This window comes from Apium graveolens, chromosome 1, assembly GCF_009905375.1.
Source record: "Apium graveolens cultivar Ventura chromosome 1, ASM990537v1, whole genome shotgun sequence".
Lineage (NCBI taxonomy): Eukaryota > Viridiplantae > Streptophyta > Magnoliopsida > Apiales > Apiaceae > Apium > Apium graveolens.
The window spans coordinates 145,286,156-145,301,959 of NC_133647.1; the positions used below are offsets into that span (position 1 = coordinate 145,286,156).

Consider the following 15,804-nt stretch of genomic DNA (forward strand, 5'->3'; position numbering starts at 1 on the left):
ATATTGACTGCATATTTTTATTATTTTTTTAAAAAAAATTAAAAAAATTTATTTACAAGAAAAAAAATAACAGTTATATATTTAAATGGACAAGTAAAATAAAAATAGATGTTGTAAAATTATACATTTAACAAATTTAAATTGTGTTTGGTAACAGAAAGAGAAAAAAAAATCACAGAGCATTTGTGTCTTGGGCTTCATACATATATGTATTGGGCTTCAGACTGTTTTCTTCTGGAGATTGGACTGCTTTGAGAAGGGAAAATAGTGGAGTTATATTTTGTACCATCAGAAAACCAACCGCACTATTTTTGTACCATCAAAACCAAACACCCCATATTATTTGCCATCTGTCTCGTGTCAAACAGATACTAATAATTATTATTATTTCACTCTGATTTCACATGTAACAATTATTTTATATATTGCCTTCATCAAAATTACTCCAAAATATACAAGAGATCAAGCCATACAATGTCGTAAAACTCGGTGATTGTGGAACAACGTGGGGGCGATCAATCAAAATAATGATAAGATCTATTTTAGTTGTTTAAAAATATACATAATTAATTGAATTTTAAAAACTCAATTAACCAAAAATGTTATAATTCTCAAATTAGCAGACAAATCGAGAATTTTTAAAATACTCAACGTATGAAAATGAGTCATGTCATGTTCACTGTACAATATTGATGTACAAGTCATCACTCCGTGTAGTTATCTTTTAAAAATCCAGTGACATGCAATAATAAACAATACAAATAATGAGAGCTATCACAAAAAGAATAAAGTAAAATAAATTTGTATGGCCCTTAACTAGCAAGGGGACCTCCATTTTCTTTATAAGATTCTTTCTCATTAAAGCAATTTGAAAAGACCCAAATGAAGGCCCATTAAAAATTAATTGTAACAGTTGCTAATCAAGGTGTAAATTTTGTGGCCATTTTGAAAACTTTATACAACGACAACTATGTGTCTATTTAAGTGTCCCTAACCATTTGAATTGTGTAGAGGGCATAAATTTAAGAAAGAAACACATTAAAGCCTTGTTTATTGTTGCATCTATTTAGTGTGATCATTTTAACTATACAATTGTTACACGATTTCTAACTCATTTTTTCCTCAATTTTATTGATATTCTCATGGTTTAGTCAAACTTGTTTCTATCATTTTCGTTTTGCTACTTTTAAAACAATATTTAAAGTTTAGAAAGAAATGATAGAATGATGAGTATGGGGCTGAGTTGTTTCATATATATATTCTAAAGTGTGATTCAAAATAGTTGCCTTGCTTATTGTATCGAAAAGGAGTTTCTTGAAAGAAAAAACAATGATATATGAAATATTTTGTTCATTGTTATCAAAAATTCTATTTATACACAAATATTTCTGAATAATATTGGAAAGAGTTCTAAAAAAAAGGGTTAATATTACCAAACAAGTTGTTAATATTGATTTTTTTCCTATTAATTAGAAATTCATTTTTTGGCTGACTATTCACATTGTAATATGATTTTATGTGTTGACAGAGGATGCAGCTGGTTAGCTATCACTAAACTTAGTGGGGTTGAAATCTATCAATTTGTTTTCTAAATGCAGATACTTTCTCAACTTGTACTCAAAACAAAATTCGAAAATGGAAACCACAAATAATATAAGGCCTAAACTGAAGTACAAAATTTTGAAAATTCAAATCCACGTGGAAGAGACTTTTATTCAAGTAAATCAATTTTCAGTGTTCGACTGCCATTGTTTTACGTACGTAGTTTCATGTCCATTCGGTTTACGATAACACAATTATCACCATGAACTAGATTTGTTGCAATTATCTAAATACTATTGAGGATGAAAAGCAAAGAGGCATAGGTGTATCTTATGGTTTGGTTCATAGTTAATTATAATGTATCATAAACGAAAATCTAATTTCTCATTTCTCATTATAATTTCATTCATATCAGTTTGTCTAGTAGGTGCTCATGGACCCACTCTATATACTAAATTTCATTCACTTTTCATAATTTGGCTCATTGTGATTTGTGATGATTTTTCTGCATACAGAGGTACATCATTATTAATAAGAATGAGTCAATCAAATTTTGTCACATAACTTATTAATATATACTCTTGGGCACATACTAAAAAACCCGTTATGATAATATTAAAATAAGATGTGGAAAAGAATCATCATATAATACCTTGAACTATTAAAAAAACAGGTAATTTCGTACAAAGCTCATATTGACGAGAGTACTTAAATTTGACTCCTTATCATTCCTAATATTTTAATGATTCACAAAAGACAAAGTTATATCTTGAAATCGGCATCTTCGTCTAATAACGTAAAATTTTAGAGAGACCCGTACTTTAACACATAAATCCGATTCTAGTTGCGGAGATTATGAGGTATAGGAAACCAAAAAATATTTTATATATCTAAATTGCGAGCCTAAAAAAGAACGGTGTAAAGTGACTAAGGCCCTGTTTTAAAATTAGCTTTTTGGTAAAAGAATACCTTCTTAAATCAAATTAAAGTTTTGACCAAATTAAACATTTAATATTTGTATTTGTTAGTTATTTTTTTCAAATAATTTTTTCCTCAAAAAACTAAATTCGAAAAAGTTACTTTTTTGAGGTATAGAATACAAAAAGCTAATTAAGACAATTATTTACTAAATAGTTTCAAAACAGATAAATTCAATCAATGAATCAAAACAAAGAACTCAATCAGCTAGTTAAAGACCATTACAGTTAATAGTAACAGTTAATTGTCCAACAAGGCCTAAATTGATTTCATGAGGAGAACATGAATTTTCAATCATGTATATTATTAACTCATAATTGTTTACGTGTCTGTTTGGGAAATCTTAAAATAAGTAATTTATTACTTAAAATCAATAAGTAACTTAAAAATGATAAGTAGATGAATATTTATAAGTTATATAAGCGTTTGAATAATTTTATTTATAAGTCAATTTTTTTACTTAAATAAATTAAAATAAATAATTTCTTAATATAATTATCTCAATTCTTGAATTTTAAGTTAAATTAACATTTAACTATATATATATATATATTTAAACTTAAGTTAATAAAAAAGCGAAAAATCAAAATAAATTAAAAAAAAATACGTATTTACCAACATTCAACTTATTAACTTATAAGTTGTAAATTAAACTTATAAATTAAGACGACAAACACTCATCGAAAAGTTATTGCAAGCTTATTATAAGTCATAAGGTGACTTATAAATTTTTGCCAAACAGGCCCCGTAATCTGCCAAAAAAATTGTATGGATGTTAACTTGAGGCAGAACATAAGTGCCTATTTTCATCATTTTCATTTTTCATGAAGTGACTTAACACAATAAATGATCTCTCTCCTAATGACATGGAAGTCAAATTACAAGTTGAAGGTTTTGCATTTACGTAACAAAATAGTAAACCAAGCCGACACAATCTTTTATGCTTTCCAGCACACTACCGAAGTACAAAACAGAATAGATGTTCTTTTTGCTCCAAATCATTAAATTTAAAATTTTATGAAAATTTACAAACGAAATGTTACACCACAAAACAGAAATATAGCATTTCCCAACATTTTATTGATAAAGATTTTCAGAATTTTAGTTGAGATTGGTTCCAAATTAATGTTCGAATTTTAGTATGGGATTGATGTTATGGAATGTTATGTTAACACTCTTTAGAATGAGTGGAATCGATGTATGAATCAGGCGTAAACTGTTCGGGATACCTTCTCAAAAGAAAAAAAGGAAGAAGGAAGATTTTGAGATCACTACACGAGAGGTTAATTACCGATTCTATTGATGTACGTGACTAGCATGCTCACTTGTTTAGTTGCATAACAAAAGGCTCACACTCTTTAGCATGTTAGTGTAGCTTGATTCTAGGGGGCGTTGGGATTAGCGTGGGAATGCGATCGGTAATGAAAATGAAGGTCATAGAAATGAGGGTAAATAAAAATGGAAATGATATAAAATTTGAAGGGATGAGAGATTTATGATTTACCTTCTTAAGAGGATAATGTTCTCATTTTATATGTCAAATTACTAATCCAAACAATAATACTTTAATTTCTCTTAACCGGACACATTAAGCATCACAAAATGGCTCCTTAATTTCGTTGGAACACCTGCAGATCCCTCGTATGATTGAGAATTCAGATCGCTAATGACAAAGTAAGGTAAGCCCCTCAATAGTGCAATAATGTAGAATGTGACACCACCACCTTAAAAATCATAACTTGGCTCAGATTCAGAAAATGACACCACCCAAGTCGGAAATAAAAATGGACTTCAAAATCCAATAACGTGTCCAAATTCTAAATCATCAGCTAGCTCTTGCCAACCACTCTTGAATCTTGACCTTAAGTTTATGGTCTTTTTAATTATCAGTATCACATAAAATGATTTTGATAATTTCATACGGTATAATCACTGCATCCGTTGACTTGATTGCTTGCATTATTAAGAGGTTAGTAAGTTGCAATCTTTGTTTGTGGATACTGTTAGGGAATCATAAGGTCCTGCTTAAATTATGAGAGTTTGGGCTGTTTAATGAAGATAAAATTAAAAAATTATGTGAAAAACGTAGTGTATCTTATTCTTATTTTCGTTAATCAAGCTCGTATAAATATTTTCGGAACTTATTAAAAATGACGATTAACCGGGGAAAGAAAGAATGGATATGATATACTAGAAGTGGAAAGAGAGAGCATCAATCATCAGATGAACAATTACGATAAAACTCTCAAAGCCCTATTCACTAAAGGTTATCTTTAATACAAGTTGGTATTGTACTTTTGTATGACTGATTGACATAATGTAACAGCAATTAGCAAATGATTATAAGCATATAAGAACTAAGGAGTATGATAATTGAATCGAAAGGGTTAATAACACTTTGATTAGACTCTGATGGGCTATTTGCAGACGTGATAATATAGCTAGAATATAGTAGTCCCTCACGAGTTAGTCAAAATTACATGTTTAAAAAAATACGTTTTATAACTAATAATACATATAGCTCCGGCAAGGATTTGACCCGCACTCCTAACTCAGTCTAGTTACGCACACTACTAGTACTAACTGACCCAATCTCGCAATTCCAATATTGGAAAATCACAGCACGTGAGGCACTTGCATGAGCACATGATAGGGACAACTGTTACCCATCAATCATGGAAATAATCAGGGCACGTGTCAGAGGATGCTCAGAATATTCGCCGCCCAGTCCCGCGCTGACACGTGTAAAGCATCCACTTCAGCCAGGTGTCCTCCGCTCCTAGAACCAATGGCTACGATTTAAAGGTACTAACCCCAAAACCCTATCCTCGGACTATAAGGTAAGGTTTTGGGGTTAATCACTCTCTCACACTCATATACACACACAACCATCTTTTATTCATATATATCTTCATCTTTCCCAAAAGCGAGTTCTTACTCTCACACCAGAAGCGCCGCGGGACCCAAGCCCCCCTTCCGGTGTTGTTTTGTAGGAGCCCCACCACAACTATACCTCCACAGCGTCGAAGGATCCAGGCACGGCGTCGAAGGAGCAGCCTCGCCACCAGGAGTTATCATTTGGCGCTAGAAGGAGGGGCTCTCCATCCTTGGGTCTCAGTGCCCCTGGATTCACCTTCATCAGCAAGCTCTTGAAAGAGTCCATTTATTTGACTTGTAAGAACCCAAACAATCAAACTCTTCCATAAACATGAATGTCGTATTTAAGCCACGTTTGTGTGTGCTCGTTATTTTAGACCACGTTTGTGTGAGCCCTGTTTTGTTGATTTAAGCCACATTCGTGTGTGCTATTGTTAGTTTTGATCATTTTAGAACCCCGATTTTGTTCTAGTTTGAATATTGCCTTTGTGTTCTAAAACCCCACTACGCTTATTCTAACACATTGTTGAGTAGTCCCAGAAGATTGTTTAAAGTAGTCCCAGAAAGCTGTTTGTTGCTGCTTGTTATTTTTTGGGATAATTTTTGCGATTTTCGTGAAGCAACCTTGGATCCATATTGTTAGTGGGAAATCTTTGTTAGTTGTTGTTGGTATTTTTCAGATAATGGCAAGACCAGGAAATCACACTTCTGGGAGACCATCTGCTAGTACTCATGTCCAGGAGCAGAACCACTCCGAGGCACTTGACCCCGGAGCCGACAGAGAAGCGTTCCAGGAGCAACCATTGCAACACACTCCCGTTGTGGAGAGAATTGTAAACACCCGGGACTCCAGGAGCCTTATTGAGCTGAACCAATACAAATATACTAATGTCCCGGTGGCCGAAGAGCACATGACCAACCTTACAAGTGATGAACTAGCAGAAGCAATCCGACTCTACAGGCAGGAGCAAACCCGGCTCCAGGAAGAAGCCGAACTTGAGGAATAACCGGAGGAGTCCAGGGACTCCCAGCAATTTAAGAGATCTGTCTTTGACCGAATTGGAGCTAAGGGAAAGAAAAGAAAAAAGGATCAGGATAATAAGAAAGAAGCAGAAGCTGCTAAGCGGAAAAGGTTGGAAGAGATGCGGGAGCAAATCAGAAAAGAGGAAAAAGCAAAGCTCGAGCTGAAGATCCAAAAAAGAATGCAGTTAGAAGAAGAAAAGCTACTGGCCAAGTCCAGGACCAAAAGAGCCCAGAGAGATCCCACTCTGGAGCTGATTTCTGATGACGAAGAAGAGGAGAAGCAGAAAGACCCAAAAGATATGATCTATGAATTGTAAAGGAAGATGGACAGAAACTCGGGAGTAGAAATTGGAGAAACATTAACTCCTTTTAGCCACTCCTTGGAGGCTATTCCCCGGCAGCGGGACCTGAAGCGCTACAATTTCGATTCTTTTGATAGTCTGGGAGACCCGGAAGAACACTTGAACTATTTTGAGAAGATCGCGCAAATATATTACTACAGTGACTTGACAAAATCAAGGTTATTCGCGTCAACTCTTAAGGGAGGGGCCTAGAGATGGTTCAGCAGGATCCCCTCCCGCAGCATCCATAGTTGAAAGGAATTTCGCGCATCTTTTCTATGAAGATTTCGAGCAAACAAGACACATAAAATGCATATGTGTCACCTGGAAACCATTCGGAAGCATGACAATGAGTCCCTCTCAGCCTATATGCGCCGGTTCCAGGAAGCAATTAACAAGGTCTCGAGCTTGGACGAACGCGAAACTTTAAGCATCTTTAGGAGAAACTTGGATTCGAAGCACAATGATAGATATTTTATCAAACTGATCAATAAGGAGTCACAAAGTCTGGCAGTAGCTTACTCCATGGCTGCCAGATTCATAAAGGAAACTGATGTACTCGAGGCAATGAGGATGGTCTCAAACAAAGAACAAGCAAAAATCGAAGCTGCAGTTCAAATAGAAGAAATCCAGATTGATGAAAGCAGTCCTAAAAAAAGGTGAAAGTTGGGTCAGGACTCGAAGAGTCCTTCAAAGAAAGACTAGTGTCCTTGCTCCGGGAGTACAAAGATATTTTTTCCTGAGTCCAAGAGACATGCCCGGACTACATGAGTCCATAGCAATGCACAGTTTGGACATCAACCCCAACAGAAAACCCGTCAAGCAGAAGCGAAGAAACTTCGCCCCGAAGTGGAAAAAGGCAATAGACGAAGAAGTGGACAAACTACTTAAAGCAGGAATCATCAAAGAAATCAAATACCCGGAGTGGCTAGCTAATGTTGTCATGGTGAAGAAGTCCAACGACAAATAGAGAATGTGTGTAGACTATACTGATTTGAATGATGCATGCCTGAAGGACCCATACCCCCTCCCCAATATTGATCAATTGATAGATATTACATCCGGACACATCATGCTAAGTTTCATGGACGCCTTCTCCGGATACAACCAGATCAAGATGAACCCGAAGGACATACCCAAGACAACATTCATAACTCACAGAGCAGTCTATGCTTATGTGATGTTACCATTCGGACTGACAAGCGCAGGATCCACTTACCAAAGAGCCATGAACAAGATATTCAAGTCTCAAATCGGAAGAAACTTGGAGTGCTATATCGACGATATGATTTCCAAATCATCAACCATACCAGGACATGTGGAAGATCTGAATGAGAGCTTTGACAACCTGAGGAAGAACCAACTTAAACTGAATCCTGAGAAATATACATTTGGAGTAGGAGTAGGCAAGTTCTTAGGATTCATGATCATCAACAGAGGAATATAAGCTAATCTGGAGAAGATAAAAGCAATCCAGGAGATGAGGACTCCCAGGACCCAAAAAGATGTGCAGAAGCTAGCAGGATCCCTAGCAGAACTCAGGAGATTTGTCTCAAAGCTAGCAAATAGGTGCTTACCATTCTTCGATTTGCTCAAAGGAGCAAGCAACAAGAAAGAATTAAACTGGAGTCCGGAGTGCCAAAAGGCATTTGAGAAAATCAAGTCCTACCTCACTCAGCCACCAGTCCTAACTAAAGCTCAACCAGAAGAGTCTCTCTACTTATACTTATCAGCAGAAGCACAAGCAGTAGGAGCAGCCCTAATCAGGGAAGAGAATGGAAGACAGGAACCAGTCTACTACGCCAGCCAAGTTCTTAAAGATGCGAAAATTAGATACCCAAGACTGGAGAAGTTTGCCTTCGCCCTAGTCATAACTTCAAGAAAACTCAGGCACTACTTCCAAGGAAGAGAAATCAGAGTGGTCACAAATCAGCCTCTCAGAAAGATAATTCACAAGCCAGACCTCGGGAAGAATAGTAAATTGGGCTGTGGAATTAAGCCAGTTCAACTTAAGCTTCATTCCCAGGACAACCATTAAAGCTCAAGCACTTGCATATTTCATAATCGAATGCAACTATCTGGAAGAAGAACTAGAGCTAATGAACATAGATCCAGAGACAAACCAAGAGGCAAATCCGGGAGCCTGGACCTTGAAAGTAGATGGTTCTTCAACAAGCGAGAGGTGGGGAGCCGGACTTATACTAAAAAGTCCTGAGAGATTCAACATTCAAACAGCTATATCTTTCGGTTTTCCGGCAACAAACAACCAGGCGGAATATGAGGCATTGATTGCAGGACTAAAACTCTCCAGTATCCTGAGGCTCCAGGACTTAAAAATTTACAGCGACTCTCATATAGTGGTCAAGCAAACAAACGAAGAATACATAGCAAAGGACCCTTTTCTGGAAAAGTATCAGGCACTGGTTCAAAGTTACCTAGCTTCAATTCCAAAGTATCAAGTCCTGCAGATATGTAGAGAAGAAAATGAGGAAGCAGAAATTCTATCCAAATTAGTCCGGAACTCATCAGACCTGGACTACTCAGTTTACTTTTAAGCAATGTTCTAAAAATCGGTCTAGGCGGCCGCCTAGGCGCTAGGCGGTGGTAAAACGCCCCGACTCGGACCTAGGCGGTGATTTAGGCGTTTTTTCAAAAAACCGGGTCAAAATCGGGATTAGGCGGGCTAGACGGTCAAAAATTGGTCCTAGGCGGTCTAGGCGGAAAATAATTTAAAATATTTTTTTTATCTTTTTATAATTTATTTCATTAATTTCATAATTTCACACAATATCATGTCAATTTCTAATATAAAGTACTAGTAAGAAGTAACAACTAATCAAATATATTTACTTTCTCATTTAAAATATAAAATTTACATATTATAATTAATTTAAAAGTGTGAATTAAAATATAGTTAATATTGTAAACTCAATAATTAGTACATAACGCATGTCAAATGTGTAGATATTGTTTAATATCATTCTAATTTCTTTTTTCAAACAAATATTTGACATATTGATCATTATATAATTATAAAAATTAAAAATAATATTTATATTCTTCTGATTAATGTTTCGATTAATCGGCCCGATTAATCTCCGACTTGCCGATTAATCTCTCAAAGGTACCCTCACCGCCCTGGCACGCCTAGCGATTTCTGGAACACTGCTTTTAAGAACTCCACAAACCATCTATTGATTCCGGAGAAGTCCTGGAGATCGAAAGCAACCAGAACTGGATGAATCCTTTCATCAACTACTTAGAGAAAAGGGAGCTCCCAGAAGACAAAGAAAAAGCCCAAAGAATGAAAGCCAAAGCAGCCAAATTCTTCCTCGAAGAAGGACTACTTTACCGCAGGACTTTCTCATCTCCTATCCTAAAATGTGTTGGCCTAGATGAAGCAAAGTACTTTTTGAGGGAAGTACATGAAGGGATATGCGGAGATCACATATCTGCAAAGGCCCTAGCTCATAAGATCATAAGGCAAGGCTACTACTGGCCAACTATTCATCAGGATGCAATAGAGTTCGTGAAAAAATACAAGGAATGCCAACTCTTCAGCAATGTGTCCCGAATCAGCCCAGTCCTACCTTCATTAGTCCTATCACCAATCCCTTTTGCTGTCTGGGGTATTGACATAATGGGACCCTTTCCTCGGGCAAAAGGAGACCTCAGGTATTTGTTAGTTTCAATTGATTATATGACCAAATGGGTTGAAGCGAAAGCAATGAGGACCATAAACCAGCAGGACTGCATAAAGTTTATGGATAACATTTTGATGAGGTTCGGGATTCCACGAGTCCTAGTATCAGATAACGGACCATAGTTCATCAGATTAGAATTCGAGTCCTACCTTCAGGAGCGCGTGATCAAACACAAAAAATCATCAGTAGCATATACCCAAGGAAATGGGCAAGTAGAAGTCACCAACAGAATCCTTCTCCGTGGTATTGAAAAGAGACTCAAAGAAAGCAAGACCAAATGGCCAGATGAACTGCCAAGCGTACTATGGTCCTACAGGACAAGCCCCAGGACAAGCACCGGAGAGACTCCATTCAAACTAGCTTATGACACAGAAGCAATGCTTCCTATTGAGGTGGGATCTCCTTCTCACAGAGCCATGAACTTTGATGAAGAAGCCAACGAAGAAGGACTCAAAAAAAATATAGAGTTAATTGATGAGGTCCGGAGCTCAGCCAAATCAGATTTCAAGTCAGCAGCTTCCTTCTCGGCATTCTCAGCCCGGGTTGTAACATCACTAAGATGCTTATTCAGCCCAGATAGAGAAGTATCCTTAACAATAATTTAATCCCTTAATTGCCCAATCTATGTATCCTTGTCAGCAATTGTGGTCCGAGAGGTTTTCAATTTATTGTAGGCAAGAGAAGCAGCCCCGTCCATATACCCACCAAGCTACAAAGAAAAATTTACAAACATCAGAAATATTCACAAGGAAAAAAATAGAAGAAACGGAGAAAGCAAAAGAGCATTGCATACCTGGCCCCAGAGAAGAGTACATTCCTTCATCGTGGAATCGAAACCGGAGGCATTCATCTCCTTCCAGTCGACGGACGAGGGAATCTCATCCATGAAATGAGAAACTTTCAAATCAAGCCCCAGACTGGATCTCTCCGGACATTCCTCCGCCACATCCTTACCCTTGTCTACTCCAGACTCCGAACCAACATCAACCTTCCCACCCCAGGGAGGCTTGTAACCAACATTCTGGAGCCTCTTCCTCCTCCGAGTGACCTCCACCTCTGGAACCTCCCCAAGAGGCTCAAACTCTTCCAGGTTTTCAAAATTCGTCGCCAATTTCAACTTCAGCATTCTGCTCTAGGGCCCTTTCACGTTCCACAGACTCCGGAATCGATACAACATTGCTCTGAGATCCCTCCTCCGGGGGAGGATTAGATCCGGAGCCAGCAACAGAAGCCTTCTTCAAAACTTTGAAGGCAGTTCCCAGCCCTTTCAATGTGTCACTATAAGCAGAGGACGACATGTCCGGATTGAAGTAAGGCAAACCTACCAAACAAGCAGCAGGTAAAAATATAAGCACATATACATGACCAAAAAACAATACAAGCAAGCAAAAAGACATATTCCGGACAAAAACAAAACCTTACATCCTAACTGATTGATTGTTAGTCGCTAAACATGCGCTAATAATACACGCAAGTATACGAGTTTTCAAGTAGTATAGAATCTTTTCTAGTTCGTTCCTACAAAGACTGGATTTGGTTAACTAATTAATTTACGCACTTAAGCAACAATGTATGGTTATTATTCAATGCTAAGACGATAACAAATTGAGGTTGTTTATAACTAAGAATTAAACTAATAATTATAACTAAGAGAATAAGATTGACTGAATTAATATATATGATAAACATGGGATTCTAACTTCATTAAATACTTCATTCAATAGCCTTATTGTTCTTATCCTTAGCATGCAATTGTGATGACACTAATCAGATAACACGAAACTGCTAAACGCGTTCGTTGCACGAATAACATACTATCAGACATCCACAAAAGAGATAGAAGCTGAATAGACACCAATTATATTGAGACCCTATATGTCTATAGAATTTGACAACATAACGGTTTAAGCACAAGTTATCTATCTTGATTACATAGGAAAAGTAAGATGGTTAAAATTACCTACGAATCATGCAGAACAAATACATGAACCTATGCTAGTATGGAAAGTTCTAAATCCTTAAATTCACTTTCGCTTCATTAAAAATTAACACACTGTCTTATAAGTTTGCGACACTCATAAGACGAATACGCACAACCAATACTAGGTTATCATATAATCACCACATACTAAGGCATCGAACAAATTAACTAAATAAATCCGCTAGAACCCCACGATAACGATTAGCCCATAATCGGACTCATCATCAACGCGGGTTCCGATGAAAGCATGGTATAATAAACTTAGTCGTTATAACGAATAAATAAAACCAAGTACGAAATAAGAGTAAGATTCACAAATAAGAAAACTAACGTCCAAGTTACAACTTAGAACAAAGATTTACAAGTAAAAATAAGATCTTCTTCGTCTTCGCTGAATCGTGCTAACACGGTCTTCTTACAGCTCTCCTTGATAAGTCTCTGGCTTGATATCTTACTAAAATTGACTTAAAGTTATTTATATAGCAGCCCTGATCAGCAGAGAAGTATAGAAAGCAGTCTTCTATTCAAAATAGGATTCTTGAAACCCGATCTGGCACAGGCGCGTGCTTGATCAGCGCGGGCGCGCTGGCTCTCTGAAGTTCGGGTGTGGCCGCGCGCTTGATCAGCGCGGGCGCGCTAAGCTTTTGCCAAAACTCGACTCTTTTCTTTTCTTATAGATTTGAGCCGGTCTTCATGAGCTTTATTAGTTAGACACCAACCTAAGACCATATTAGCATCAAATCAATGCTAATTCACCTGATTCTCAGATTAATGCCTTAAATGCAAAAATAATAGAAAATACATTAAAATACCAATAACTTGAGTACAAATACACCAATTCAAAGCATTACGGAACGTAATAAAGTGTCATAAATGCCACTCAACATATCCCCAAACTTGAATCGATGCTTGTCCTCAAGCATAAACAGACTCAAAGAATAAGAAATAAAAATGCATGAATGCAACTAAATGAATGCAACGATCCCCATAGAATAACTAAACCAATCAACAAGTAACACCTCAGCAAATGCAGTTATTCATAAAAAGATCAATCAAATCTCATAAATCAACTTATAAACCAGAGACGTGCGTGTGTGCAACTGCTTACAGATATACTATCACAACTAGATCAACAATCATGACTCACTACTTATCAAAACAATTGCAAGTTTATAAATAGAATAAAAGCTAGACTCAAAATAATTTTTAACACTCCAATTCTTATATCGGAGTTTTATTCGGATTCACACTTTTATTCACAACAAAACAACACAAGTATGCTTATTTGATCGTGCAATGAGTGAGGTTCGCAAAAGACTTATACAATAGTACCGATGTAGCGAGCGTTAGGTTAGCGGATACCAGACTATAAAAGCCTTAGGTCACTAGGCATAAACTCCCCTAAAAACTTAATAACTCGAGTACTAAAGAGCCCACTCATGATCAATTATACATAACACTTATTCTTTTTTTTTCTTTTTTTCTTAAATTCTGAACGAGTGTGTTTCGCTCCATCTCGCTCAACCCTAGACTACTCATATAAATATGAGCCGGCTACTAGCCATTTGACACCTAGCCACACAACTAGCAATGAAATCTAATTTTCTCCAATTTCTAAATATCCATGTCTTTTATTATTAAGAGAATATTCTAAATTCTAAATATAAACAAGCGATTAAACCTCGATAAACCAACAAACCATGATCATGATCTAGCACTCTAGCAACCTATAAGACTTAGTGAAATATAATTGTCTTATAGCAAGCAATTTAATTCGCGAAGACTTAACATCACTAAATACGACATCACTACACTAGCATCAATATCACAAGTCAAATGGAAAAATCATCTAAGGGATCATGTTATAATGCATATGCATGAAACTAAATGAACAAAATATCATAAAACTACCAAAAATAAAAAAAAAACTACATGGCAAAATATGCAAACTATATGTACTAAACTATCATGAATATGTAACTATATGTGACTCACACAAAATATATTCCTTCAACTACTACCCCCAAACTTAAAATATTCACTGTCCTCAGTGAAGGTAATAGTAAGGAATTCAGACATACCTACTGTGAATCAGAATCCTCACCCTCAACAGGTGGAGTATCAGGCGTGTCTGGAGGCGGATACACGGAGTCCTCACCAAATATTGGCCACTGGATGTCAACACTGGTGGCTCTGAAAGCTGTCCCAAGTGCCTGGGTGAGATCATGTGCAAACCGACTATGGATGTCATGCATCGCATCCATCCTCCTCGCTAGACACCTATACTGCGTCGAACTCAAACTAGCTCAAACATCTGCTCCTGCTGCGACGAACCAGCCTCCTCTCCTAACTGAGCTCTCCAGGATGCCTTACTTGATTGCTGTGTTCCACCCGCATACATCTGATCGCGAGGCCTCCTACCTGGTAGATGGTCAAAAGAGTAACCATGCCCCTTCAAATCAGGCTTACCTCCTCCCCACTCCTGCATACTCAACAGTGTAGAACTGTTAATAGGAGCACTGGGAAGATGAAGTTGCTCATGTGCGGGCCAATAAACACCAACTTCCACGCACAACTTCGTCATAATGGACGCATACGGAATAACACCTGTAGTACCTCCTCTCTAGAATCTCAAAATCCTTTGATAAATAAACATCCCCAAATCAATGTAATCGCCCTGAAGAATACCCCATAGCAGACGAGCACGCTCCACATTAATCTCATACACATGCGAAGATGGCATGATGTTAGCACAAATAAACGAGTTCCATGCCCGTGCAAACCTGTTCATACATGACGCAGGGAATGTGGAGTAATCAGTAGTGCCCCTCTTGAACTTCCAGTGAGTCTTAGGCACACACAGAGTCGCAATGATCAGATCCAAATTGAAGTCCTCAGGAGTCTTATCATTCCAAGTGTCCTAACCGGGCTTCCTCGCGGGCTGCTCAATCACCCTCCTTATCGCATCAACACTGTACTCTAAAGTCATCCCCTAACCACCGTGAAGCCATTTTTCTCCGCCTTAGCGTTAGCATAGAACTCCCGCACAACACTTATGGGCACAGCAGCGGGAGCCACATAAAAATGAACCCATCCTATCTCAAGAATCATCTTCAACAGCTTACCATCCTTTCCTGATGGCAGAAAACTCGCTCCTAATAATAGGCTTCGAGAGAAGCCTCGTGTACTCTTCTTCAGCCTCAGGAGTAGAAAACCTTGGCCTCACACCACCCGCAGATGAAGAATCGGTGGTGCTTCTACCTACTTGCGTTCGTTGTCTCTTCGGTGCCATTGGGATTGAATAAGAGAAAATAAAAACTAAGTGTTTGAGAGAGATTTGTGTTTGAGAATTTGTGAA

General features: G+C 37.3%; 1 protein-coding gene across 1 annotated transcript; it reads left to right on the forward strand.

The window, feature by feature from the left end:
* The first annotated feature begins 8,860 nt into the window (after nt 1–8,860).
* Nucleotides 8,861–9,316, forward strand: LOC141707943 (uncharacterized). The gene has a single exon (XM_074511399.1). It carries the CDS (start codon nt 8,861–8,863, stop codon nt 9,314–9,316), a length of 456 nt encoding a protein of 151 aa, XP_074367500.1.
* The last annotated feature ends 6,488 nt before the right edge of the window (nt 9,317–15,804 follow it).

Excerpts from the sequence above, each read along its gene's own strand:
- LOC141707943 (XM_074511399.1), top strand. The coding sequence starts at position 8,861 with ATGAACATAGATCCAGAGACAAACCAAGAGGCAAATCCGGGAGCCTGG.